The sequence below is a fragment of the Hylobates moloch genome, unplaced genomic scaffold (genome assembly GCF_009828535.3).
Source record: "Hylobates moloch isolate HMO894 unplaced genomic scaffold, HMol_V3 SCAFFOLD_3, whole genome shotgun sequence".
NCBI classification, from domain to species: domain Eukaryota; kingdom Metazoa; phylum Chordata; class Mammalia; order Primates; family Hylobatidae; genus Hylobates; species Hylobates moloch.
This window is the reverse complement of record NW_026652278.1, coordinates 71,459,326-71,486,860: the sequence shown is the minus strand read 5'-3', so window position 1 is coordinate 71,486,860 and position 27,535 is coordinate 71,459,326. Positions and strand designations below refer to the sequence as shown.

General features: G+C 40.5%; 1 protein-coding gene and 1 long non-coding RNA gene across 30 annotated transcripts in view; one reads left to right on the top strand and one right to left on the bottom strand.

Annotated features, from left to right (window-relative positions):
- KCNMA1 (potassium calcium-activated channel subfamily M alpha 1) overlaps positions 1 to 27,535 on the top strand; it is a 775,685-nt gene that overhangs the window by 707,882 nt on the left and 40,268 nt on the right. For 19 of the 29 annotated variants that reach the window (XM_032140900.2, XM_058436411.1, XM_032140891.2 and 16 more), the window contains 2 exons: positions 17,819 to 17,932; positions 22,753 to 22,883. In XM_032140900.2, coding sequence (XP_031996791.1) covers positions 17,819 to 17,932; positions 22,753 to 22,883 — 245 coding nt within the window. Of the gene's footprint in view, positions 1 to 17,818; positions 17,933 to 18,731; positions 18,813 to 22,752; positions 22,884 to 27,535 lie in introns of all 29 variants that reach the window. The other 10 variants (XM_032140879.2, XM_032140870.2, XM_032140851.2 and 7 more) reach the window with 1 other exon arrangement.
- The window catches only part of LOC116460178 (uncharacterized), a 96,736-nt gene that overhangs the window by 47,720 nt on the left and 21,481 nt on the right, over positions 1 to 27,535 (bottom strand). The gene's annotated exons all lie outside the window — the stretch shown is intronic.

The following is a 27,535-nucleotide window of genomic DNA, read 5'->3' as shown; positions in this document are numbered from 1 at the left end:
TCTTAATGTGCCCTCAAATGAGATAAAGCAGCCAAATACCTTTATTAAAAACCTACCCTTTCCCTCCAGGCTTTAGTCTCCCTTCATTTGACAACTGGGCACTGGACAAGGGTTACAGAGATCAAAGATGTTGCACTTGTGTGGAGGAGCCTTTATCAGATGGCCAGGTTGTCTCTAATATAAACTGTCCTATTCCCTTAACCTTTATAATAGCTCCTGGCCCTCAACCTTTGACTGGCCTCGCTGAATGTACTATTACACAGTACCAACCCAGGGCCCAAGGCTGTAGGACTGAGACCTCCAAAGTTCAACAAAGGGCAGAAAATATCTCTGCTTTCTACTCCAGGGAGCTGTGAATGCTTCCTGAGAGCTTCCCTGGCCATGTAGAAATGAACATTCCTCTCAGCGGTAGACTGGAGCAGGAGGAACTTGGAAGATGGGTTTTGTTGCTCTAGTTCATGATGGTGAATCACAAACATGGCTGTCAGAGTAATGATGCAGTCATGGAGGGTTAAGGAACAGGTTTTAAATCCTGTTTCTGTCTATCATGTGCAATTTGACATAATAAAGACTCCAGATTTCATTTCCTCATCTATATATCTATATATTAAATGACTCCACCCCACAACACCGAGGGATCAGTGTATGAATACAAAGACATAATGGCTGCAGAAAAGTTATTAAACATCAAAGGCTGTAGAAATAGCACTTGCAGTCAAGTTCAGTCATGGCACACATGGGGTCTGGAATGACAGCTTGGATTTGAATCCCAGATCTGCCACTTACTAGGCCTGGGAAAATTACTTAACCTCTTTGTATCTCAGTTTTCTCACTAAGAATACTAAATGCACCTGGCATATCAAATGACTATGAGAATTCAGTGAGATACAGGACTTTCTATTGTCCATACAGTACCTTTAAGTAAGCCAGAAAAAGTCACTCTTTTCTCAAGACACCTTACTTTCCTCTGCTGAAAAAATGGTGATAATCTACTAATATGTTCGAACAATACATTTTTCTGTCATCTGCTAGGAAAAAATATTGTCATAAATATGCAAATATACAATGCCCATTGATATGAGTGGTACCCACTTAGATTAGCTACTGTGTAGTGCCCAACCTTCACAACCATACATGGCAACCCTGAATGAATGGCTATTAAAGCACTTCCTACCTAGGATGGGAGAACTCAAGCAATGTTAGCTATTTTTGTTATTATTATTACAATTTTACTATTTTATTTCATCCCCTCCTACTCCCAGATTAACAAATCATAAGTTAGGGTTATCCACTTGTACCTAGCAGCCAGAATTACTGTTGATCTGTTTGTCTGTAAATATGCATAGAAAATAGATGATGATAGAAACCAGCACACCTTTGGAAGGTGAGCAGACCAGGTAAGGTAGACTAACAAAAGCCTACAGAGGAGTTGAGGAAGAACTAGGGCAGATGAACAGCAAGCATGGGGCTCTTCCCCTCCATAGACAGGCTAGCATGGCGCCACGCAACGCAGCTGCTCTCTGAAGCAGAGGTTGGCACAGCTCGCTGACAGAAAACCTCATACACTTCCAACCTGTGGGATTTGGTTGTGGTAGGAGCCCTGATGTTGGTGAAGTTACACCCTTCCAGAGCAGGACCCATGCTACTCCACCTAGTCAACAGATGTCACTTGGCCTCCCTCCTTTGCCTCTTTTTTTTTTTTCCTTAAAACAGTAATTTTGGGTCTCAGCCAGAAAACCTATAGCATGTTAGTTCTCAACTGGGAAAGGGGTCTTGTACCCCTTTAAATAGCTAATAATGAATCTTCTCTGTGACCCTCCTCCTACCTCCTCATAGACACATAAATTTTATATACAAATTTAAGAGGTTTGTCTACCCTAATGATTTTCTTCCTCTCCAGGTTTATTGAGACACAACTGACAAATAAAAGTTGTATATATTTAAGGTTTAAAACATGATGATTTGATATACATATACATTGTGAAGTGATTACCAAAATCAAGTTAATAAACACATCCATCATCTCCCATAGTTACTATTGTGTGTGTGTGTGTGTGCCCGGGTGTGTGTCGTGAGGACACTTACGATCTATTCTCTTTGCAAATTTCAAGTGTACTACACAACACTATCAACTATAGTCACCATACTTTACATCACAGCCCCAGAATTTATTCATCTTATAATGGCAAGTTTGTATCCTTTGACCAACATCTCCCCATTCCCCCTGACCCTCGCCACAGTCCCTGGCCACGACTGTTCTACTTTCTGCTTCTATGAGTTCAACTTTTTAGATTCCATGTATAAGTGAGATCATACAGTATTCGTCCTTCTATAACTGGCTTATTTCACTTAGCGTGATGTTCTCCAGTTCATCTATGTTGTTGAATGACAGGATTTCTTTCTTTTATATGGCTGAATAATATTCCATTATATATATATGCAGGTACATACACAACACAGACCATATTTTCTTTATCTACTCATCTGTCGATGGACACCAGTAGTTTCTATATCTTGGATATTGTGAATAGTACTCCAATAAACATGGAGGTGCAGATATCTCTTTGAGATACTGATTTCATTTCTGTTGGATATATACCCAGAAGTGGGATTGCTAAATCATGTAATCATGTTGTGGTTCTATTTTTAACTTTTTATAGAAACTTCATACTGTCTTCTATAGGGCTGTACCAATTTACATTCCCACCAGCAGTGTACAAGGGTTCACTTTTCTCTCCACCCTCACCAACACTTGTTATCACTTGTCTTTTCAATAATAGCAATCTTAACAGGTATGAGGTGATATCTTATTGTGATTTGCATTTTTCTGATGTTTAGTGATATTGAGCACCTTTTCATATCTACTTGTTGGCCATTTGTATATCTTCTTTATAAAGAAGTCTATTAGGTTCCTTTGCCCATTTCTTAATCAGGTTATTTATTTTCTTGCTATTGAGTATATGTTATTTATATAGGTGGGATATTAACCCTTTATTGGATAGGTGGTTTTAAAATATTTTCTCCCGTTCAGTAGGTTGGCTTCTCACTTTGTTGATTGTTTTCCTTGCTGTGCAGATTTTTAGTTTGACATAGTCCCACTTTTTTATTTTTGCTTTTGTTGCCTGCACTTTTGGTGTCATATCCAAGAAATCATTGCCCAGACCAATGTCAAAGAGCTTTTCCCCTATTTTTTCTCCTAGGAGTTTTATGGTTTCAGATTTTACATTCAAGCCTTTAATCCATTTGATTTTTGTATATGCTGTAAGAGAAGTGTTCAGATTTATTCTTTTGTATGTAAATATTGTTTTCTGAACATTATTCATTGAATAGACTGTCCTTTACCTATTGTGTGTTCTTGACATCCTTGCCAAAGATTAGTTGACCATAAGTGGATGGATTTATTTCTGAACTAGCCCACTGTTTTTCAACCTTAGCTGCACATTGCACTCATCTGGGGAACTTTTAACATTCTTGAAATGCTCAGGCCATACTCCAGAGCAATTAAATTAGACACTGATGCAGGCAGGCGTTGGTGATTCCAACGTGCAGCCCAAGTTGAGAAACACCGGCCTAGCCCCTTACTTACTCAAGGAAACCATCTCTGATCCTTGTATCAGGGCAGCTGATTTACTAAAGCTTACATTTCCATAGAAATTTATCTTAGAAATTTATTTATAGAATAAATCATTCTCCTAGGCATGATTGCTGGGAGATTTGGAAAGCATATAATGGACGTTGTGAAAATGCAAGATATATGAGAAATTCACAAACTTCCACATGGTTCCCAGCAGGGAGCTAGTGGGAGCTGGGAAAATAAACCAGGGGGTGTCCATTTGAGAGGTCAAGGCAGGTGGGCACAAACAATTCTTTGAATACCTAATCGGCATAGGAAATGGAAGAATTTTGAAAATCAATCAGGCCATGGGCCTAAAGGCAAGCAAGGAAGGTAAATAATAAGAACATCAGGGTTGAGGTTTCACACTTAATCTATAAAACTACTTTTAATAGGCTCCTAGGTGATTATAAATTCATGGTGGCTTTCTCTTTATTGGGATTATGTGGGTCTATTCCATATTTTCAAAGGAAGCCGTTCCTATTATGCAGGTGTGTCTCCTTATTTATTTATTTATTTGCATTTAAGATATTGAAACTTTTTTTTAAAAAAACTCATTTCTGTGAGCATTAAGTATATGCCATGCAAGGAAGCAATTGTTTTTTATGTTATGAAATATTAAATCAAAATGCTTCCTGTTCTCACATGTCCCAGAGATAAATACAGCAGTACTTTGAAGCCCCTCTTGGAGCTGTTTTGCCTGCAAATTTATAGTTTTGTCTCCATTTTCAGAAAGCCCTGTTTTCTATGAAGTATAGCACTCTAGGTAGTTTTTAAGGCGCAAACTCCTCTGGAGTTGCCTGTGTCGGCAACAACTCTTATGTGGATGGCACACGAGGGATGGCGCGTTGATCGGCTCCTTTAAGATGACAAATGGGCAGAGAGTGTTATTGTCTTTGATTGCATGCCTTACATCATCTGTATGTAGGAATAAGAGGGCCATACTTTATCTTTGGCCATTTTATAAATATTTAAGTCCTTATAGTTGCCGAAAGATATTAAAGCATATTTTATAGTAGTTGGAATATAAATATTATATATAGCACAAGATACCAAAGTAGTTTAATGAATTCATAATTTTCTGTTCACATTTATTGGAATGTGTTTTATGTTCCGAAAGTTCCATTTAAAGAATAGGATACCATTCTACTCCCTGACAACACACCAAGCATTGGCCAGTGTTGGGGGCGGGGTCTGAGTTCCAATGTGGGGAAGATTCTATTAGGAAGCAGGGAGGCAGGAAGTCTGTTCCCTGGAATATATTTCTTCTCCCTTTAGGTCTAAATATGTGTGTGTGCGTGTGCGTGTGTGTGTGTGTGTGTGTGTGTGTGTATTTTTCTGAATAAATAATTCTGGTGCTTATTTAAGTCCTGTAGCATTTCAAAAAGAAACTTTTATAGCCCCTTTCTTCTATTTCAAGGAGATTAATTCAAATAACATAAGTAAGAGCAATAAAGATGAAGTTTGCAATTTTTCCGTCCTCCCATCTCCAACTCCCTTTTGTAAACAGGGATGCAGATTCTATCTGCCAGTATACAATGGTGATCCAGGGTCTTAATGTGGATAGTGACTTCCCAATGCATTTTGAATATTTCTCCTGAAATTAAAGAGTTCCAAGTTGTGTTTTCCTTTTCCTAAATGCAAAAAGATGACAGGGAGAATATTACTGCACCTCTTTTCAATTTTCCAGTGAAATATAAAGGCTTTCTTCTTTAATATTTCACAAAGTTCCTCCAGTTCCCAGTGGAAGTCTATGCTGGGTAATGTTTGCTAATTACCAACAACAAAACTAGACACACAACGTTGGTAAATTACCTGACCCTTTCCTTTTTAATGAGACAACAAGGATTTCGTGAAGTGATGTTGTTTCACTGGTTAATGGTGTCAGCAATGTTGTAATTGTGGGTTGAGACACATTAGCTGAACAACCACATGTAGAAAGGGCTTTCTCTCGACAAGCCGTTTGGAGACTAGAACCATATTATCATTAAGCCTATGTCATTTGCATGCTGCTAATCACTTACTTTATTATCCTGCGTATCCATTGTCTTTAATTGCTCTTTAAATTAAAATTAAAAATAGTTTTGAAGCCCACAATGCCTGAGATAGCATCTTGATTATGAAGATAACTTCAAGAAAATGGAACAACTGGTTATATATTGCCTGGATTATGAGAGTCCCATCGTTATGTACTGTGCCTGCAGGCCTCAGGGGCCTAATTGTGGTGGTTTCTCTTCCTTTAGCCCATAGTGTTTGTTTAATAAATGGTTATTTATGGCCTTCTCAGCCATTAGAGCAACTTTGGAGAAAGTACATCCTTCTCCTTGGTTTGAGAAGTGAAGTTTCATCCTCTGGGCAAAGGTATAAAACTGAATCAAAAAAATCTGGATCTACACTAGAGCTTGTGAAGGAGTCTGTAAGGAGATCCTCTGGATTCCCTTTACTAGCTTATTTTGTTGGAGATCACTTTTAAAATTTGGGGTCATGAAAGAGACATAAATCTCAAAGCTGAGAGGGTCTTAGAGTCATTCCTATTTTACAGATGAAGACACCAAGGGCCACAGCCATTGCCACGACTGTGATCGCATAGCAGCAAATGAATGATTTGACTGTTAGCAAATGGAAAGGATGCAGGGCTCCTGGAGGAAGGATCATGCCTTAGGGGCTACTCCTGAGAGAGGATATGATGTTGTGCCTGGAGTAATGATGTGCAAGCTACACGGTTGTTGTGGTTTAATGTATTTGGTGTACGTCTCTTGTATGAAATTTTGATATGTTTGTTGATACAGACAATGTGATAGGATTCTGGAAGAGAGGGCTCCTGTGTTCCACTTCCTTAAAATAACAACCCCATGAATGACTCCACAGACATTCCTGAAATCGAGTAGCTGAACACAGAATTATCATGGTTTCAATATTATGTATGATGCACAGTAATCTAAAGGGATTTGGGACATTGCTACTACCTCATTTTACGGATGGGAGAACTGAGTTTGGATAAGGCATTGAATCCTTCTGCATTCTCACAGAGAGGTAGGAGTTGACCTGGGACTAAAACCCATGTGTTTTGTTTTCTCTGTCGGCTTACAACCCTGTTGTTGATAAATAATAATAAGTTAGTACTGATGAAGTACATGCTCTGTGCCAGGTGCTGTTGTAAGCAGTTTCCCTGTATTATTATTATTAACTTACTCAATCTTCATGACATCTTCCTCTTCCATTTTGCAGATGAGGAAACTGAGACACAAAATTTAAATAAATTGCCCCAGATCACAAATTAGAAACAGAAAGAGGCAGGACCTAAACTCATTCAGTCTAGCCACAGTGTTCAAGTTCTAGACCACAAATGGTATGGCTTATTTCAGGTAGTGGTCAAAAGTTATTGACCACGCTGTGCAGAGAGATGCTCAGAGTCAAACCAGCATCAAACCCTCATCTAGTGAAGATTCGTATGTGTATGTATGTGGGAATGCCTGACCCCAAGATCCAAGGTCCCAGTTACGTATTCATCTGCCAGCATAAATATATATACAGGAAACACTTCAACACTTAAGAAAAAAAAAAATTCTTTCTTTTAAAGAACCATCAAATGTTTGGAACCTTGGCACTATCTTGGGCCAGGCGTCTTGTTTCTAGAACCATTCAGAGACAGCTGGCTGAAAGTTGTTGTTGATGTGATTCTGCTTTCCTGAATTTCACGGCAAGGCCTTGGATCACTTGGCAAACTCATCTTTTACAGCTACTTAATTTTCTGTGTGCTTAAGATATGGATGTTATACTTTGCTTGTGATTTTGGAGTTCTGGTTTCTGCTGCGCTGGCCATCGATTCATACTAAACCAAACAACTGGAGCCCATTTGGCATTTGGTGTTTTAAATGTAAAAGGACATTTGAACTACATGACAAATGCTGAAAAACAAAGCCCATAGCACCAAGAACATAAAGAAACTGTTTATAATGAAAAGGTGGTTACATTTTCAGTCAATCTATCATTTTAATGAGCTCTTCACATTTCTTTGATTAATGCTTGCAAAACGGGAGAAAAAAATGATGTAATGGAAACAAAATGGTATATAGTCTTGGCAGCATGAGGGGGGATGTCTGTGTGTTTTATTAGTATCCCCTTGATATCATTGTCTTGTAATGTATATATCTGCCTTTTCCCTGGCATAGTAAGCCTCTAGTTTGCTGGAACTGTGATCCATCATGAAAGAGGAGATCCCATGTTAGTGGCAAAACAATCTTTGTCCTCTTGTGGTGGCAGCAAAGAGGGAGGATCCCAGAACAGGAATTAAGAATAAATAAAAACAATAAAGAAAGGCTAGCATAAGCTGTGCCATATTGAAATTGGGGAGTCCAGTGGGTATATGAAGATAAAACAGAGAGAATTAATGATGCTTAACAACATTTAAACATTAATATGTAGTAATTTGTATATAGTAATAATTCATACATTTAAAAATAACGAATAAAGGGGATGGAAAAAAAGGCAGAGGAAAATATCTTCGTAAAGTAACTAAATGTGAGAAGTTATTCAAGGCAGACTTCCTGGAAGAGGTAAAGAAATGACAGGAGCTGGGTTGGGGGGGAAGAGGGGGAACAGCGTTTCTGAAGTGGGTAAGGCTGGTGGGAGCAGGGATGGTCATCAGCAGGTGCCACTTTCCGTCTGTGTTGGAAACCAGCTCTGACTGCTCCTGCGTGCAATTCCCCTGTGTGCATGGGGCATTGTGGGTTTCTTGGGCTCTTCACTGCCCATGTGTGCTTTATGTAAATGGCCTCTGCTCTGAGATTGAGTAGCTCTTACAAGATGATGGGAGGCTGAAATAACAGAGAACTAGGAAGCCTGAAAACTCTCTCTGGGCCCTGTTCTTTTAAAGCCCCTTGGCTTTGTAACCTTGGCCTGATTACTTCCATCTCAGAACTTCAGTCTCCTTAACAACTGCCAAATCAAGTGGATGTTCAAAGACCTGTCAGACCCTTACAGATGAACCAGCTGTGTCCATCCATCATGTTCACCAGCTGCTCTCAACCCATAGAGATCATGTGAGGTTTCGAGATTTCAGGGTCTTTAACATCAATTTATAATTTTTAAATTTTTTTCATTACATAAATAAAATGTGTTTATTTTAGAAAATTTAGCAATTATAGAAACCAAAAAGAAAATGCACGTTCCCTGTAATTTTACTGCTCAGACATAAGAAAGTTGACATATTAGTCTTATTTCCATAGATATAAATACTTTTACCCTCAAAAAATGGATCGTACATGTTAGTATGTTACCTGTGGTTTTTCACAAAAATTTTATCGTGACTGTTTTTCTGTCATTAAATGTTTTTCTGCATTATTTTTAGTGGATGCATACTTAACCAATTTCCCTAAAATTGGACATTCATGTTGTTTTCAATGGAATATTGTTACTTAATACCTATGAATGAAGACCCTGGCAGCCAAAATTTTAATATAAGGAAATAATGGCTGTACACATATTTTTAGAAGTGCAATTGCTTAGGCCAAAGTGGAGGTAAAATTATAAGTAATTTGATCCATACTGACCAAGCAAATATGTCTTATTTTATTTTATTTTTTGAGACAGGGTCTCACCCTTTCACCCAGGCTGGAGTACAATGGCACGATCTTGGCTCACTGCAACCTCTGCCTCCCTGGCTCAAGCAATCCTCCCATGTCAGCCTCCCAAGTAGCTGGGAATACAGGCACACTCTACCACGCCCAGCTAATTTTTGTATTTTTTTGTTTTAGTAGAGACAAGGTTTCACCATGTTGCTCAGGCTTGTCTTGAACTCCTGAGCTCAAGCAATCCACTCACGTTGGCCCCCAAAGTGCTGGGATTACAAGCATTAGCCACTGCATCTGGCCTTATTTTTAAATTGTAAGATGAATTAGAATAAGGTAAAACTGAGAAGTTGAGATGTTGTGGAAAAAGCAATGATACTATGAGCTCTTGGGTAAACGGAGACATTAGACCAGGTGAATATTAGGTTTCTCTCCAAATCTGTAGTTTTAGGTGTGTTTGAGTTGTTGCTAGCTTTGTCTTTTTCTTCCTTCCTCCCCTTAACCAACCCTTCTGAGAAACATCTTACACAGTAAGCTCTTTAAGCTAATTCTTTTTTTTTTTTTTTTTTTTTTTGAGACAGAGTCTTGCTCTGTTGCCCAGGTTGGAGTGCAGTGGTGCAATCTCGGCTCACTGCAAGCTCCGCATCTGGGGTTCAGGCCATTCTCCTGCCTCAGCCTCTTGAATAGCTGGGACTACATCTTTAAGCTAATTCTAAGGAAAGAGACTGTCTGCTTGGAGAGACAAGTCTTGTAAATATATTTGTTTCATGTGTGTGAGACTTGTCTGAGAGCTGAATATATTTTACGAAGCTTATTGGGCAAATAACTATAGAGAAGTTTTGTTTGGTTTGTTTAATTTGCTCTGGTTTGGGTTGGACCCAAAATGTAAACTCTAAAAAGGATGGGGCACTTTATTCAGTGGGTGGAGTCAACTTCCAAAGGTGCTAATCAAAGACAGTCTCTAAAAAAATGTACCGCTAAAAATGTCATTGTTAGTTACTGTAAATAGAAAGAAATGAGGAGAGTATTAAGCCAGGTCTTGTCCCTGGTCACTGGAAACAAGCAGGAAACCTTAAATGAAGATGCAGTCATTTGTTTCAGTAGAAAATCAGGCCAGCATGAATCATTTCACCATGAAGAGGATGGAGATTTTTCTCAGTTATTGTACTAGTTGGGACATTTTGGCGCAAGTGAAATCCAATGCAAAAAGGCTTAAGTAAAAACAGAGACATATAACTGGGATATCTCTGGTTTTAGGCACATTTGGGTGCAGGAACTTGAGCAATGACAAAGCTCTATCTCATTCTCTCCACCTCTTGGTTCATTTGCCCTATTTTCATTCACGCCATGGTGGGCTAACTGCTTGCCAGTAGCCCCACACCTGCAGGCTCCTGACTTTGCAACCACAGCACCTTTACCATCGTTTACATAATGTCCTGGGGAGAACATGGACAGGCCCTAGATTGAGGGGGACAGACTTATCTCTAAACCGATGATGTGGCCAGGATTATGCATGACCATCAGCAGCCCTGTGAAGTCAGGATGCCTGGCTTCACATTGCCACTCCTGTTTCCAGGGTAGGGGCGGAGTTTCTTCCCTGCACCCCCAACAAACACTGTGGAATGCGTTTCTTACGCATAGAAGGAGTTAAAAAGGAACAGAAAACAGCAGATATCAACTATCCTGGTTCTGCTGCTAACTGATTCTGTGACCTTGGACATAATAACTTCTCCACTCTAAGCCTCAGTTTCTTCATCTGAAGAATGGAGGAATTGATTAGAGGATTTTGAAAGCTCTCGTATCTCTAGCATAGACTGATTGCTGAAGAGGCAAAAGACATCTTATGGTGTGGCTCAGGATTCACAGAATTATCTGTTTATACAGTTTCCAAGCACTGTCATTAGGCTTTGTGCAGGGGAGTCACAAATTGGCAGGGGCATTTCCCCACTTCCCTCCTTGACACTGACCTCCAGCACCTTGTTGGGGGCTACCTCTACGCTGTTGGGGTAGCCTTTAGGGAGTTTCAGGAGACGCTGCTGCCTTGGTAAATAATCTTTTTTTTTATCGAGTAAACATGGTCATCTGCCTGGCCTTCCTGACTCTGGATTCTAGCTTCATAGGAAGCCACTGAAAACCACTGTGAAAAAATATTACAAGGTTAAACTGAAGTTTTTCCTTTGGCTGGATTTTTCTTGCAGTCATTTCCAAAAACCTATTTCCCAAATCAACCCGGTGTGCGTGGATTTTCTTCCCCTACAAGTTAGAAAGCAATTGTGCTTCTATACATGGAATTTTCTTTACTTCAGCTGCTGAAGCATTTGTTGGAATATATACTGCAAAAATGACTGCTGTGGCTATTACCGTAGTTGCTCAGGGGAGCTATTCAGATGCCTCATTTATTGGAGCTTAATAGATTAAAAGTCCAAATTGAGTCTCATGATATAAGCCTAATCAAGTTCTAATCTGCATAATTTTCCCATAAGCAGCAATGGGAAATTTGGATAATTTATGTTTCAGCAGTTGCCAATCATGTGTTAAATAGCATTGTTGCATTTACTTATCAAAATATTTTTATTGATCTGCACTTCATCTGACATTTGCCTTTGAGATTTTTTTCCCCTGGCATTAACAGGAAATTTAATTCATCTCATAGATGATGTAATATGAGATGTTTCTCTTGATTTTAACATGTCTTTATAGATCATTTTTAAAGGTGATCTTTCCCTTTTACAACTTCATATTGAATACCTGTCTCAGCAAACCTAGATGACTCGGCCTAATTTATTTCCCTAGTTTAACATAGCATATGGATTTCTAACCATCATTTATATGCACACAATAAAAGATAATTTGGCCCACCATTTGAACCAATTCCTTTATGTTAAGTCTATGGGGGTGGAGGAAGCACTTACCTTCATTTCTCCATCTATTCTAGGGGAGATGATTGATAAGAATTTCCATCTCCCTCTCTCCCTGGAAAGGCTCAGGGATTTAACTAGGGAAGATTTAGAAAGTACTTTATGTTTCCCCCATGGAAAAGTACTGTAATAAAGCATTTATTATATGTACTGAGTTGTGCATGCTGCCATACCAAAGCAAGTTAAGCATAACTACAATGGGTCCCAGTTGTTATCTGCTATTGTTTAAAAGTGAAAACAATAAAAAGTAAGACTGGCTCAGGCCTCAGACTTGCCTGCCAGGGACACTACCTAGAAGGAGAAGGCTAGCACTCAAGTCAGGGATGTGGCACAGCCTGCAGGTGTCAGGAGTCTGAGGTCAGACTGCCTGGCTGCGGCTCCCAGAGACACTTACCAATTGGGTATGCTTGAGCCAGTTATGCCACTGCTGTGAATCTTATTTTCCTCTTCTACAAAATGCAAATATTAACAGTCCCTAAACACACAGGGACTGTTAGGAGGAATAAACAAGGTGGCCCATGAAAAAACCCCTAGCCCAGCCTGGCACATAAGAAGCAATATGGCGTGGTGGCTTAGAGGAGACACTGGGACTTGTTTACCTGGGTTCCGCTCTGAGATCTGCTAATTCCTAGATGTATGTCCTGGGGCAAGTTGCTTACCTTCTCTGTGCTTCAGTTTCCTCCTCTGAAAAATAATAGTATATACATAGGATGGTTCTGAGAACCAAAGTTATTACATGAGCAAAATTTAGTACATAGTAAGCACTCAATAAACGTTGGCTATTTTTTTTTCTTTGGGTTCTATTTCAGCCTTCCCCTCTCTTCTTCATTCTCAATTATTAACCAGTTTAGATCTAGAGCATTCTTGCCTTTGCTTTGAGTCTCATAAAAACAATGTCATTGAGCCTTTCTCATTTCTGATGCACTTGGGTTTACAGTGTCCTGGAACCCTTTTCCAGCCATTACTTGTGTGTATCTTGTCTGAGCCATAGTCCTTCTTTCCTTATGATCACATAAGGAATATTGTGTATACACACACACACACAAAATGCTCACCTTCTCATTAGTATTCTAGGATTTTCTGTGTGTGAAAAATCTTTTTTAAGAATCTACTAAATACTTCTTCAGTTCTTTATCCATAGGGAAGGGGAAGTGATCCACAAATACTTATTGTATACCTAATAAAATATTAATATTGGTAGCCAGCATTTTTGAGCACTTGCCTCATACCAGGTATTGTACTAAATGTTTTAAATACATTATTTTATTTTATCCTTACAATTGTCCTTTGTAGGAGGTATTTCTGGTTTATTGATGAAGAAGCAGACTTGGAGAGAGTCTGCACAGTGCTTATAGTGCCATGGCTTATAAGTAGAGGTGCCAGAATTTGAATCCAGGACACCTGACTTTACAGCCCATGCTGTTAACAATTTCATTCTATTTCTTTTCTGTGTGCTGGGCATTTTGTAGATAATCTGGGAAGTTCAAAGAAATGAAAATCCAGTCTCTGACCTAAAGTTCTTATACAGTATGTAGAATGAGAATACCTGTCATAGGATAAAGTTGGTCAAGTACTTATGCCTCATGCTGAATGAATAAAATAGATAACAAAAGCCTGCCACACCGGCCACTGAAGATTGGAGTGGGGAGAAAACTTATAGTGTAAGGAGGTCAGGTGGTCTTTGGAAGTTATTTATTTTATTTTTATTGTTTCCATAAGTTATTGGGGTATTGGGGTACAGGTGGTATTTGGTTGCATGAGTAAGTTCTTTAGTGGTGATTTGTGAGATTTTGGTGCACCCTTCACCCAAGCAGTATACACTGCACCATGTTTGTATTCTTTTATCCCTCGTCTCCCTCCCACTCTTAACCCCTAAGTCCCTGAAGTCCATTGTATCATTCTTATGCCTTTGCATCTCCATAGCATGGCTCCCACATACCAGTGAGAACATATGATGTTTGGTTTTCCATTCCTGAGTTACGTCACTTAGAATAATAGTCTCCAGTCTCATCCAGGTCACTGCAAATGCTGTTAATTAATTCCTTTTCGAATAATGATTTTTACCTCTGGGTAGTACCAGTGGTGGTTGTTGATCAATGGTAGTCTCCTTTTTATTTTTGAGAATCTCCACATAGTTTACATTGCCACCAGCAGTGTAGAGGTGTTCCCTGTTCACCGCATCCATGCCAATATCTACTGTTTCTTGATATTTTTATTATGGCCATTCTTGCAGGAATAAGGTGGTATCACATTGTGTTTTGATTTGCATTTTCCTGATCATTAGTGATGTTATATGCAAATGGCCAACAAACATATGGAAGTCATTTTTAGCATAAAACTTGCCTCCCATGGCCATGATCAACAAAGTGCTATGGGGACATAGCTAAAGAATCAGGAGCCCATCTGGTGATAGCTTCGGCTGTGGATGATTTAAACTTCAGTCTTTTCCTGATTGAGGACTTCTCATTCCACGTCTCTAATGGTGATATTCTTAGTCATCTTTTCTGGCAAAATAAGTGGTTGTTTCTAAAATTAACTTCCCAAGTGTTAGTTTAACTAATGAAGGGAGTGTTTCCCAGTTTCACTGTTCTCTAGCTGTAGATCTCTGGAGTATATTCCATGTGCCAGTGTTTTCACATGCAGAACTAGGGCATTGTTTAATGTAGAGAGACTTCAGGTGCTACCCATGATACAGCCATGGCTGCAAGCAATAATGGGAAGGGGAACCAGACGGTCAGAGACTGGGCCACAGTTTAGACCTGCCCCTTTATCAAATGCAGCTATGAGGAATGGGGTGGACACCATGCTATGGCATCAAAGGCCAGATTGCCTCATCCCTTTATGGAAGGTGCTTGAATTTCTCTTCTCTCCAAAGCCATTTAAGGAATCTGGGGCAGTCCTGCCGTTTCTGACCATAATTTTCCCATATCAGAACCCCTAAGAAAGAAACAATGCTAATAAATTATGTTCACCTTTAACATAACTCTACACCAGGGAAAAAGAGGAAGCCAATTTTGCTTTTATTGTTGCCTTTTGCTTTTAAAAATGTGTGACTAGAAAAGTAGGGAAACAAAAAGAGGCATGAAGTTTTCTTGCCAATAAAAGCACACTTTTTTTGGGAGTCATGCATGGGGGAGAGTTGGGCCTTCAACAGAGAGATGTCTTTGGACACCCACCATAGTTTGTCAGTTGCAGATGCTAATGAAACCAGGCCTGGTGACTGAAGGGGAAAATGGAATATGAAAGCAAAATGAAAGAAGCCTATGAAGCAAGCATGTCATTTCTAAATGAAGGTTTCATGCAAAGGAATTGAGTCTTTTCACAGCTGAAAATGGAATCTTTAAATAAGATAAAATAAAAGGATGCCATGGCTTGTTGCGAGTTCTGTAATGAAATACAGTTTTCCTAATACCGTGTGACCTGCATTTCTCCCTGCTTTATGGGTGCTATTCCTTGACGTACAAACCCGTATTTTCTCAAGTCAGCATTTGATGATGGATGTCAAAATACAGGCCATGTATTATGCATATAGCATTACCGATTTAAGGTGTTTACTTGTCAAGTTGAAGAAATTCAAAAACGTCACATCCACTGAATCTGCACAGCTGTCACTTCCAGTTTTTCATGCTTTTGAATGAAACTTCTGATGAAAACAGTTTAGTTTTCCCCTTCACCATCCTAGAGGAAGAAAACAGCTAGCATTTAAAAATGCATGTTTTTGGTTATGTGGTTGGCTGAAAAACATATATTCCAAAGTTTGAAAAGATGGATGCTACAATGTCAATCAAAATGACTTACCCTTTTCATAGTATATTAATGTAAAGAATCAATTTAAGTGCAGTCAGGGAATGGATATGAAGTAAAACTTTGTTTTTCTTTTTGAAAGTATGGCACTCAGTGATAAGAAATGTATACACAGGAGAGCAGAAAGTAAGAAAACCCTTTTATATTTCTCTGGCATTTTATACATTATGCAACTCCAAAACAACAGGCAATTATTGAGCTCCCGTATTTCATTCCTGACTCACACCTAGCCAAAATGCCAGACTCAACACAATCTTGTCACATTGCTGGAAAGTGAGTCAGGGATCTGGTCACATAATAATCTATTTGGAGTTTTGTCCTTGGAAATTTAGCAAGTGACTTTGTTCCTAAAAGTCCCTAATTCATTGATAAGCCCATGTAGCATTCCGCTGAGGGCAAAAATGAGAAACCGAAGTGAATGTGAATGCTTGCCTGTCATCTAAATGTAATTGCATTGGGTCTTGCCACTTGCGTGGAGCTGCCGTATGCTTCGTTAGAAAAATTAATTTTCACCAGATGAATGTAGGAGGTAAATAGGTTTCTAATACTGATATGTGTCCATGCAAAACCTTAACGAGGCAGCCATTCTGCCTAGCCAGGATATTTCTCACTCTCACTAAACTGAAAGTTACAGTTGTTCCAACCTCTTCCAGGTATGTACTTGGCTTGGAACTGAGACCCAAAGAAGCCCAAACTGCAAAATCAGAGACCAAGCAGGCTGCTTTCCAATTTTCCTGTGTCCACATATACCTTATGTGGTCTGTGTTGGGCACACTGGGAAGTTCAAGGGATCAGCCATAAGCAGGTGGCATATACATTAGTCAGGAGGACTTAGATGCAAGTAAACTCCTTCTCCATTTAGCTTAAACATAAAGAAAAAATGTGTGCATCTTATTATATTGTGTGTACGTATATGTATAAATACATTTGTGTGTGTGTGTGCGTGTGTTTATGTGTATACAATCTCACGTAGGGAGAAATCCTGAGGTGGGATGGCTCCAGGCTGCTTGCCCCAGGAACTCCAGGACAGCTCTTCCTGTCATTCACTTGAGCCAATATCACTAAGTTAGTTATGCCCTCAGCTGGTGCCTCAGTTCCTGGCACTACAGGCACATAAAACAGTGCTCAGTAAATTAAAAGAGAATCTCTTCATATGTGTTTCTTTTTAAGAGCAAAGAAACACTTCCTGAAAGCCCCAGGAAGATTTCCTGACACCTCCCATTGGCCAGAACTCTGTGAAAACTGAGGCCTAAGTCACTCACCAGCAAGAAGATAAGCAATTGATTGGTTTACGGTAACAGGCCAGGTTAGGTTATGTTGTGGTAACAACAACAACAAACAAACAAACAAACAAATCTCAGCGGCTTAAAGCAACACAGCTTTATTCTTCATTCACTCAGAATGCTTTGTGGGTCTGGGTAACTGTCCAGGGCTGCTGTCTAGCCTTCATCTCCATAGTAACCTGTATCCTCACAGTTGCCATGGCCTGGGAAGAGAGAGATGGCTGTCCAATACCTGAACCAGCAGTGATATGCACTGCTCTGCTCACTTTTCATGGGCCAGAGCATTTCATGTGTCACATGGCCATACCTAACTTCAAGGGGGCACAGGGGATAATTCTCCTGTGTCCCTGGAAAGAGATGGGAGCCAAAATCTATGAGCAGAATAAATAATTGGTATGGAGTCTGGACTTTTTAGGGAACTATGAAGTGAGTTACGATTATTTATAATGGTTTCCTACCCTGTCCTTCTAAAGAATTAATCATCAGAGTTTATCCTGGGAATACTAATTGTTGACCTGTGAATAATGCATAAGCTTCATTTTTGGGGTCGTGTGTATAGAGTGTACTCTGATTATTTCCAAATTTTCTACTTCTCTGATTTCTCTTCCTCCTCTGTTTCCTTCCCACTAGGGTTCACACCTCCAGGAATGGATAGATCCTCTCCAGATAACAGCCCAGTGCACGGGATGTTACGTCAACCATCCATCACAACTGGGGTCAACATCCCCATCATCACTGAACTAGGTAAGGGTCAATGTCAGCTTTGGGGGGAGTTTTTGTTCTCTCTTTCAAACCATACAGGATATGAGGAGGTTGGTTTGTTTCTTAGCCCTTTCAACTTTGTAGCTGCTATGGGGTTTGTTTTGAGGGGGCTGGGAGGAAGGTATGGGTAGAAATATGGCAGATTACCGGAAGGGAAAACTGATCTATCTTTCTTCTGAGATGAATAGACAGTTTCCTTCATGCTGGTCACTGTTTTCAAAGGAGCATGAGATGATGGATTTGCGATTGGGGCATTCAATTGGGAATGGAGAGGAAAGGAGGAAAGGCTTAGTTCATGGATTCTTTCTGGTGATTTTTACTGTAAGAACCTCTTTTGAGCATTCTGATTGGACAGCTCCTAAAATCTGAGCCCTCCACTGATATACAAAGTCTCGGATCTAAGCCAAACCTATTTTAGGAACAAGGCAAAAGCCCTGGGCTAATGTGTAATAACTCTACATTTAATGTATCGTAGTTGAATATCTCAGCCAAAAGCCATTTTCAACAAATGCCATCCTGGCCCCCAAAATGATGGGGTTTTGAGGGCCATGTTGGTTGGACAATAGAATCTAACTTCTAACCTGGCCATGGCACTCCCTGTTACCATTAGTGGAGTGTGCAAAACTGTAGAGTGGCCTCTTCCCCCAAGACAAATGCAAACTACCTGTGGTCCGGGGTCCCTTTACTTGAGAATGTTTCCTCTGTTATTCCCTCACTGTCTTCTTTTTCTGTACTTTCCTCCACTCCCTTTCCCCAACCCTTAAATGCTGTATCCAATTAGCTAAACCGGGCAAGTTGCCTTTGGTATCAGTCAATCAGGAAAAAAACAGTGGGACGCACATTCTAATGATAACTGAACTGGGTAAGAAGCACTGTTTTCCTTCACATCAGTATCTCCTTTTGTTCTGTTGTTGGTGTTTCCAAGTATCATCAGCTTGTTTTTATTTCACCGGCTGTAACAGAAAGGCTACCCCATGGCACTGCTTTGAATGTGTTTTATTTGTGGCTCTGGTTGGAATCGACTGTCTTGTTCTGGCCTTTCTTAATGATTTTTTCCCCACACAGCATCAGTAAACCTTTGATCACACCCATCTGACCTGGCAGTTGTTTCCAAAGCATCTTTGCTCTAATTCATTTTCTCTGGCCTGAGCCTTTTTTCCCCACCTTTTTTTGTCACCCTGCTCTCCCGCCTTCTCCCTTCTACTCCTCTTCCAACACACTGTCAGTTTGAATGACATGTCTTTACAGCTCTCAGAGGAAGTAAAAGGAGAATATCAAAATTTTAAGATAAGAAACCTAAGATGGCGCCTTCCCTCCAGCTGTTTATTTTTCTTTATTCTGACTTTATTTGCCCTCCCCCCCCACCACTAGGGCATTTCTCAGAAGCTCTGGTTCTGAAACCATAAAAACACCCGGCCCCTAGGGAACCTTTTTTCCTAAAGGCAGATTTCAAGAAGGGTGCAGAGGATAAGGTTAGCAGCCACCCAGATGCAACACTGCACTCTGGCCCCCAATCCCAGCCCAGAATCCTCTCTGGGAGATTCACAATGGACTCAGGTGGAAGATAAAGGCCTCTGGTCATGACTGCATTTGTTAGGTTCTTCCCCACTTCCCCATGACTTGGTTAATAACCCCATGAAGGGCACCCATCAGCAGCAGGTCTCAGAACTGGGGATTGATCTTCTAAATAGAGACAGCAAAAGTGCTGCTCAGCAGAGGGGTGGATAGAGAGGTGGGAGCACCTGCCTTCACATGACTCACAAATGAAATGAACATTCCATTTTCTTGGCCCAAAAATATATTTCAAAATAAGGGAGCAGACTTTCAACACAGTAATCTTGCTTGCGAGGTGTCTAGAAACTAAGGAATAGATTGTCCACCACTCAGCAGTGCATTATTGTAGGTATAGCTATTTATCAGGACAAATTCACTCAGATCAGGGAGTATCACACTATTTTCTCTTTCCAGCTGTAGGAGGGGTATCTTTTTCATGTTTAGTGTAGTTGTTTAAAAGCCCTAGGTTTCTGGATTGCTCTCCTCAGAACTGGAGGGCCACAAAAGACCCATGGCTCATGTGGTCCACCCCTCTGGTTGGAAAATTAATCCAAACATCTCCATCTCACAAACCTACAGCAACATTTCAGAATCCTCACTGCCAGGAATTTCATTTTCTAATTGGAATTCACATGCCGCTGACTAACTAGGATATCTTAATTTGTCATTAGTAGACGAGAAAAGGAAAAGCTTGGTGCCCCAAACCTAAGGCAACAATTCTGGTATTTGATTAGCATCATTGACTCTCCTGAAGCCTTTGTCCCACACCAGATTTCTTCCTTGTATTCAGAGAATCTTTCAGGTGCTCACACCACCCTTGTCTTCTGCCTTGAAACCTATTTCTTTAGCCACTATACCGCCCTCCTCAGACCACTTCACCTCCCACATCCCCGCAAATACTTCTTATTTATCTACGTGTTCTGAGATGTGTTCTGCATTATGCCAGGCCAGTATAATGAATTTTAAGAGACACAGAGGGCATCAAGGCCACACAAGCTTTCAAAGCTGTGTAGCACATTCCACTCTTCATCTACTTGGAGACTCTCAACTGACATTAGCATGGCAAAGGCTCCTTAGAGTCTCACAAGAAAGGACTGTGTTAAAGCTGTTTCGCCTGACTATTCCAATTGTATTTGACCACATATGCTTTGGGGTGATTACGTGGGTACCTCTTATCACCTACATAATTACTGTTCTGTGAAACAGGCCTTGAGTAGCACTGCTTGCTCTCCTTGTGAGACTCGGTATTTCAGAACGATATACAGGGTATTCACTGGACCCTGGCTAGTCTCTTGGAGTGCTTTTCCCATTGCCCCAGATGTCTAGCTCACTGACAATTTGGAGTCCCCTCCCCCTACTTGGAGTCACTTCACCTCCATATCTGGTACCAACCCTTCCCTGTCTTCCCGATAGGAGGTAACAGATGCTGTGCTTTTCGGAGCATTGCCACACACACCATTGGTGGCTATTACAAGTAACTAAAACCACATTCTTCCATATGTGGTCTCCAGTTTACATTTTCTGATTCACAAATCAGAAAGACTAAACGGTGGCCTACAACATCCCTTTGGACAAGTGAAGGGAGGTGATGAAAAGCCACCTCTTGAAAGACCCCTGGGCAAGAGCTTCAGTGTTTCCAAGAGAGGCAGAGGGAAGCTGGGCATTTTCATGCTGTAATGGGTGGACAGGTATTTAATGTCGGAAGGGAGATCATGACAGCAGCTGGTATTTATCAAATCATGGCATGATCCAGATGCTGGGCCAGGCTTACTGGGCACAATCCCATTCGTATGAGCCTCCTGACAGCCTCATGAGAGAGCTGCTATAACTCCTCAATTTTACAGAGACAGAAACTAAGGTGTAGAATGATGAAATGCTTTGCCCAAGGAAGTTGGCAGCACAGGCTGGACTGAAGCCCAGTTGTCAGAGCCTGAATTTAGGACTTAGACCACTAGCCTGCAATTCAATTGCTGCTGAAACAATGGGGACCCAAATGTGACCAATTTTGGAAGAACAGAGCAAAGATTTTCCCCATTAGAATCTTTCTCTAGGGAAACAAGATGGTGTCATTTAAAAATACTAATTCCATGCCTAGCCTTTCATGCTAGTATCATTTATTCTGCTTCATACAGTAAACAAAAGTTTTTTTTTTTTTTAAAGAGTTATCAAGAAAGTTGCTTAAAAAATTAAAGCAATAACTCTAGAAAAGAGAATTAGCTGTTGATACATTTAGAAAGGAATCAGGGAAAGGAAACCTCATCTGTTCTCTAAAATAATTATTTTAGAAATTGTGAGTGCCCCCTTCTTCCATCCCCTCACCGACTTTTCCCCTATTACTTGCTCTGCAAAACTGATAATTTCCAAAGCCAAGATGGGAATGGAAATTAATTTGTCATTTAATCTTTAATAAGTTAAAGACATCTGAGTGACACAACTAATCAGTCTGCACATACTTGCAGGAGGAGTCCTTGAGGAATCCTCAGATGGAAATGAAATACAGCATCCAATGCTGCATCTGCTTGAATGCAAGCACATAAAAGATTGAGCTGTTTAGGAGGGGAAAGGGAGAACGTGGGCATCCCCATGCAACTCAAAATTCAGAGCAAGTCCTTGTCAGCAAGCAGCAGGAGACAGACAGTCATCCGTCCCACCTGGAGTTTCCTGAGTATTAAACAGGGCTTATTAGGTGTGGACCTGGATTTCGGGCCTGGGACCTGGGGAACAACCCAGGCCAATCCCAGTGGGTAGGCTGCGGGTTATGCCTGCAGGTGAATTCCTTGCTATCTGCCTTTGCTGTGCTCCCCTTCCAGAGCTCTTTAATCCCAATAAGCTGCTTTCTTTTCATTGTGGCTAAAATGACTATCCCAGCATGGCTGCTCATCATTGAAATATGTCCATCTCTCAAAGGACTTGGTTACCAAAAAACACTGGCAAGTGTTTTTAGGTCATGATCCTAAAGCTATGCCAAAGGACTGGCAGCACAGTCTGTTGGTCCTCCAGCGGCCTGCCGTGGAGCAAGCCTGCTTGAACTCATTGCTCTCCAGTTCTCAGACACTTAAACAGTGACACAGGAACAGTCCATTGAGTCCCACTGCCCCCCTTACCCGAAGATCCATCTACAGCTTATTCCATGCTTTTGTTTCCTTCTCAATGACTTCAGTGTTTCTAAACCAGTAGCCTGGTCTCCCTCTGGCTTCACTGCCTGTGTGTGGTCTTCAGAGCTAATTCTTATTTTATGCTTTTTCTAGTGAACGATACTAATGTTCAGTTTTTGGACCAAGACGATGATGATGACCCCGATACAGAACTGTACCTCACGCAGCCCTTTGCCTGCGGGACAGCATTTGCCGTCAGTGTCCTGGACTCGCTCATGAGTGCGGTGAGTTATCCTGTTCCCTCCTCCTCACTCAAGGGTGGAGGATGTGCCAATAGAGCACCTCCAACCTTTGAGGCTCTGGGCTGCACTGGGGCCACAGTGGAGAGCAAGACTCCTAGAAGCTCACACCCTAGAAGGGGAGACCTACATTATAAAACCATCACACAAGTAAATGTTTGATCATAAATTCCTCAAGTGCAAGGAAGGCAAGGCAGGCTAGGAGGAAATATAGGTGAGGGCCTGACCTGGTTTTGGGGATCCCAGAAAAATTCCCCAAGGAAGTTGTACATTTTATGCTAAAATTTGAGCCATAAAGAGGGGAGATCTTGGGGGAAGAGCATTCTCTGAAGAAGAAAGAAAGCAAATGCAAAACCTGGTGATGGGGGGGGGACCTGAGGCTCTCAAAGAATGCAAAGAAACCCTGTGAGGCTGGACCATGATGAAACAAGGGTGCAGGAGGATGGCCAAGGTTAGACCTGCAGGACCTTGAAACCCATTTTCATGGTTTTGGACTTTTTCTTAAGAATAATGAAGAGGCACTGAAGGATTTCAGTTGGAGAGTGACATAATCAGGTTCATGCTTTAAGGGGATTGCCTTGGCTGTTTTAGGGAGGATGATTCAGAGGTACAAGATGGTGGCAGGGGGTCTGAGTAAGAGGCTGTCATGGCTTGGACTAGGATAGAGCTGGTGTCGGGATCGAGGGAGGTGGATGGAGCTCAGCGGTATTGGGCAGTACAATTAATAGGACTTGGGAAAAGATTGAACATGAGCAGAAGGTGGAGAGGACAGTGGGTCAAAGGTAACTGCCAGGCCTGTCATTGAGACTGAAGTCCTTGGGAGAGAACCAGTCATGGAGGCAAGGCCTGGCTGGGTATCTGCTGCAGGGAGGAGTTAGTGGCAGATGCAGGAGAGTGGGCTGGCCGAGGGATCAAACACATCTTTGGTTTCTTTTATAACTTGATGTGCATCTAGCAATCAGGCATTTGTTTTTTCACTTTTGCAACCAAAAAACAAATAACGATTAAAAAATGGGTCCCAACATAATGGAGCCATCTTTCACTGCAAAAGGCAAAAGTAGACATTTAGAATGAGTCATAACCTGGGTATTATGAAGTCTTCCCACTGAGCATCTTTATTTATTATATAGAAAAGCTTCTTTATTTTGGAGTTCTCAAATTCTCAATTTGTGAAAATGCAGACATAGGCTGAACAAAAACTGACCTTTGGAGAATCCATGATAAAGAGCTTTTCTGAACACATTAAAACCATAAACAGAACTCAGAGTTTTTACACAGGTATATTTCTTAAAGTGCTGAAGGTTATTCTCCTGAATGTGCTAAACAACTGATATGCTAATTATGCACTGGTCTCATCTATTCATTAAATAATGCTAATCCCAGAAGGACCTCTATTTGAGGAAAGAAAAACATAAAGCTTTTTAAGACTAATTTGGGTTATTCTGTATGCCTGAACATTGTCCAACTGCAAGCATATCTTAGTTAAAAATCAGGATTTTGGATTTAAAAATGATTGTGAAATGACATTCATCTGAATTAAGGTTGACTGGGCTTCATGCCATGCCATGACTTTCCAAGCCAACAAGGAGATAAAATGGTCCTTGGAAAAGGGCTCCCTTGGTTTCCTGGGGCTCATGATCTTTCTTATGGCCTGATGATACCAAGGCTAACCTTTCTAGCTGCTAGTGATGTTGGGCTCAGTTTGGGCAAACTCCTTGAGCAAGCCAGAAGGAATGATAGAAGCCTCAAGATGTGTTCCTAAGAAGACCATATTCTTGGTCATAGGCCTCATATTCTGCAAATCCAGTTTCAAATGGATTTTGGTAATTCATCTCATTAGAAATTTTTATTTTAGTTCTGATCCTAATTACAGAGATTTCAGAAAACTGTTCTAAGAGCTGGTTAAAGTATTTACAGTAGAATTTTTTTTTTCAGAACTACAAAATAATCATAACATTTTTAAAATTCCAAATTTATAAAATTGTTTATGTTTCTACATATCAGATATTCAGTATGTTTCTAGCAGGACTGGCTATATAATTTGCAAGGTCACTTTTCATGAATTACTAAGAATTTCAAAATGGTGACAGCAGAGTATTAAAACAAATGAGACTTGGGGCTGGGCGCGGTGGCTAACGCTTGTAATCCCAGCACTTTAGAAGGCCAAGGTGGGCAGATCACTTGAGCCCAGGAGTTTGAGACCAGGCTGAGCAACATGGCGAAACCCTGTCTCTACTAAAAATATAAAAAAATTAGCTGAGTGTGGTGGTGCGCACCTGTAATCCCAGCTACATGGGAGGCTGAGGCATGAGAATCGCTTGAGCCTGGGAGGTGGAGGTTGCTGTGAGATGATATAGTGCCACTGTACTCCAGCCTGGGTGACAGAGTGAGACCCTGTCTCAAAAAATAAAATAAATAAAATAAAATAAAATAATAAAATAAAATAAAATAAAATAATAAAACAACAGAGACGCGTCTGACTATGGCCCTGTGCAACTACATAGGCTGAACACCCATGAAACCAGCCCTGTTTCCAAGGAATAAAATCAGTTTGAGCACCAGAGAACTTCTTCTCAACACAGCCAAAGGGGCATATGGTAGCCACAGGGTGGAGGTGGGGGCCCATCTGGATTTGAGTTGCACAAGCATCTATATCATCAGTAGGTAGTCAGTTCTTGGAAATTCAAATGAGAATTTAAAGTGAATTGATTTGAAATTTTTAAACAAGCCATCTCCCATCTCCTTTGAAATGCAAACAAAAATGTTTGGGATAGTGTGACTAAGGCATGTTTGGATGCAATACTATGGGAGCAGCATGTCTTCTGCATTCTAGCCTAGGATAAAAGGGTGTCAGGAATCTGGTAACTGTCATTGTATTTATCATCAGTAGCATCATTTACTAAGGGCCCAGAACTTTAGCTACACTACTGAATCTTTTGGACAATAATGTGAATATTCTTGGTTTAAGTGTTGAAGCAAGACATATTTAAGTAAGTCATTGATGGTAACTTTTCAAATCATTAATCAAAATGCCTATCAAATTATTCCAGGTCTTGTTTTCATTGTCTAGGAAGAATAAGCTTCATAATGAGGTCTTGAGTAGAATCTAGTTGGATCCAGATGTTTTGATAAAATGTTACCTATGATTTCTTTGCATTCTACCCCAACCCTAATGTATGAAAAAGCAGATTAGTCAAGTGCCAAGGCAGTAACTAGAAGGAAGAAAAAGGGCTGTCAGGAATATAAATTGAGAAAGTGAGACTCCTCCAAACAGCAAGAGACACAGGTAAACTTTCATTGCAGGCATTCACTCATAAGCAACATCACAACATCCACACACAAATCTCTTCAGATGTCGACAGTCTCCTTTTTCTAGCGCTCCTCCCCAAATTGTCATTTAATCATGTGTCTAAACATTCTCTGAATATTGTCCTTCATAACCCAACTCCTGCTGCTTACTGCTTCATTTGTTAAAAGAATTATATTTTGATTCATCACAGGCATCCCTAGAACAGATCAGGATGTTACAGACATGGCCCTGTGGCTTTATCTCACAAATCAACAGCAGAAACGCAGGATGAGAGGGAATAATTAGGTTTTTCGATATATGTCTCTAAGAAGATCACAACTTAGAAATGTATTTTTCAGAATGATACCATCTTGATGCACACAGTCGCACCAGATGAAAGGAATCCTCTCTGTTTTTAGGGGTGAGACTCACATATGAGTATTCAGATTTCTTTTTCATCCAGCTATCACTTTCGCCCAACCCCAGCCCCAATTTAAGCTCCACTTGGACCCTGAAAAGTGAATACTGGACATGGACTCAAGAGCCAGATGGCTTAGATCTGGATTTCAGAACTGCTGTTTACTGGCTGCCTAACCTTAACCTCTCTGTGCCTCAGTTTTCTCATCTTTAAAATGAAGATAATAATAGTACCTATGTCACAGGGTTGCAGAGATGAGTAAATGAGTAAAGGTTGTAAAGCGATTAGAGCAGTGCTTAGCACTTGACAAGCTCTGTATGTATTTATTGTTGCTAGTGTCTTTAATCAATACATTTATTGGGCACTTACTGGACACCAGGCATGATTCCCCATGCTGGGGATTCAGTTGTATACCACAAGGCTACAGTAACCAAAACAGCATGGTACTGGTACCAATACAGAGATATAGATCAATGGAACAGAACAGAGCCCTCAGAAATAATGTCACATATCTACAACTATCTGATCTTTGACAAACCTGACAAAAACAAGCAATGGGAAAAGGATTCCCTATTTAATAAATGGTGCTGGGAAAACTGGCTAGCCATATGTAGAAAGCGAAAACTGGATCCCTTCCTTACACCTTATACAAAAATGAATTGAAGATGGATTAAAGACTTACATGTTAGACCTAAAACCATAAAAACCCTAGAAGAAAACCTAGGCAATACCATTCAGGACATAGGCATGGGCAAGGACTTCATGTCTAAGACACCAAAAGCAATGGCAACAAAAGCCAAAATTGACAAATGGGATCTAATTAAACTAAAGAGCTTCTGCACAGCAAAAGAAACTACCATCAGAGTGAACAGGCAACCTACAGAATGGGAGAAAATTTTCACAACCTACACATCTGACAAAGGGCTAATA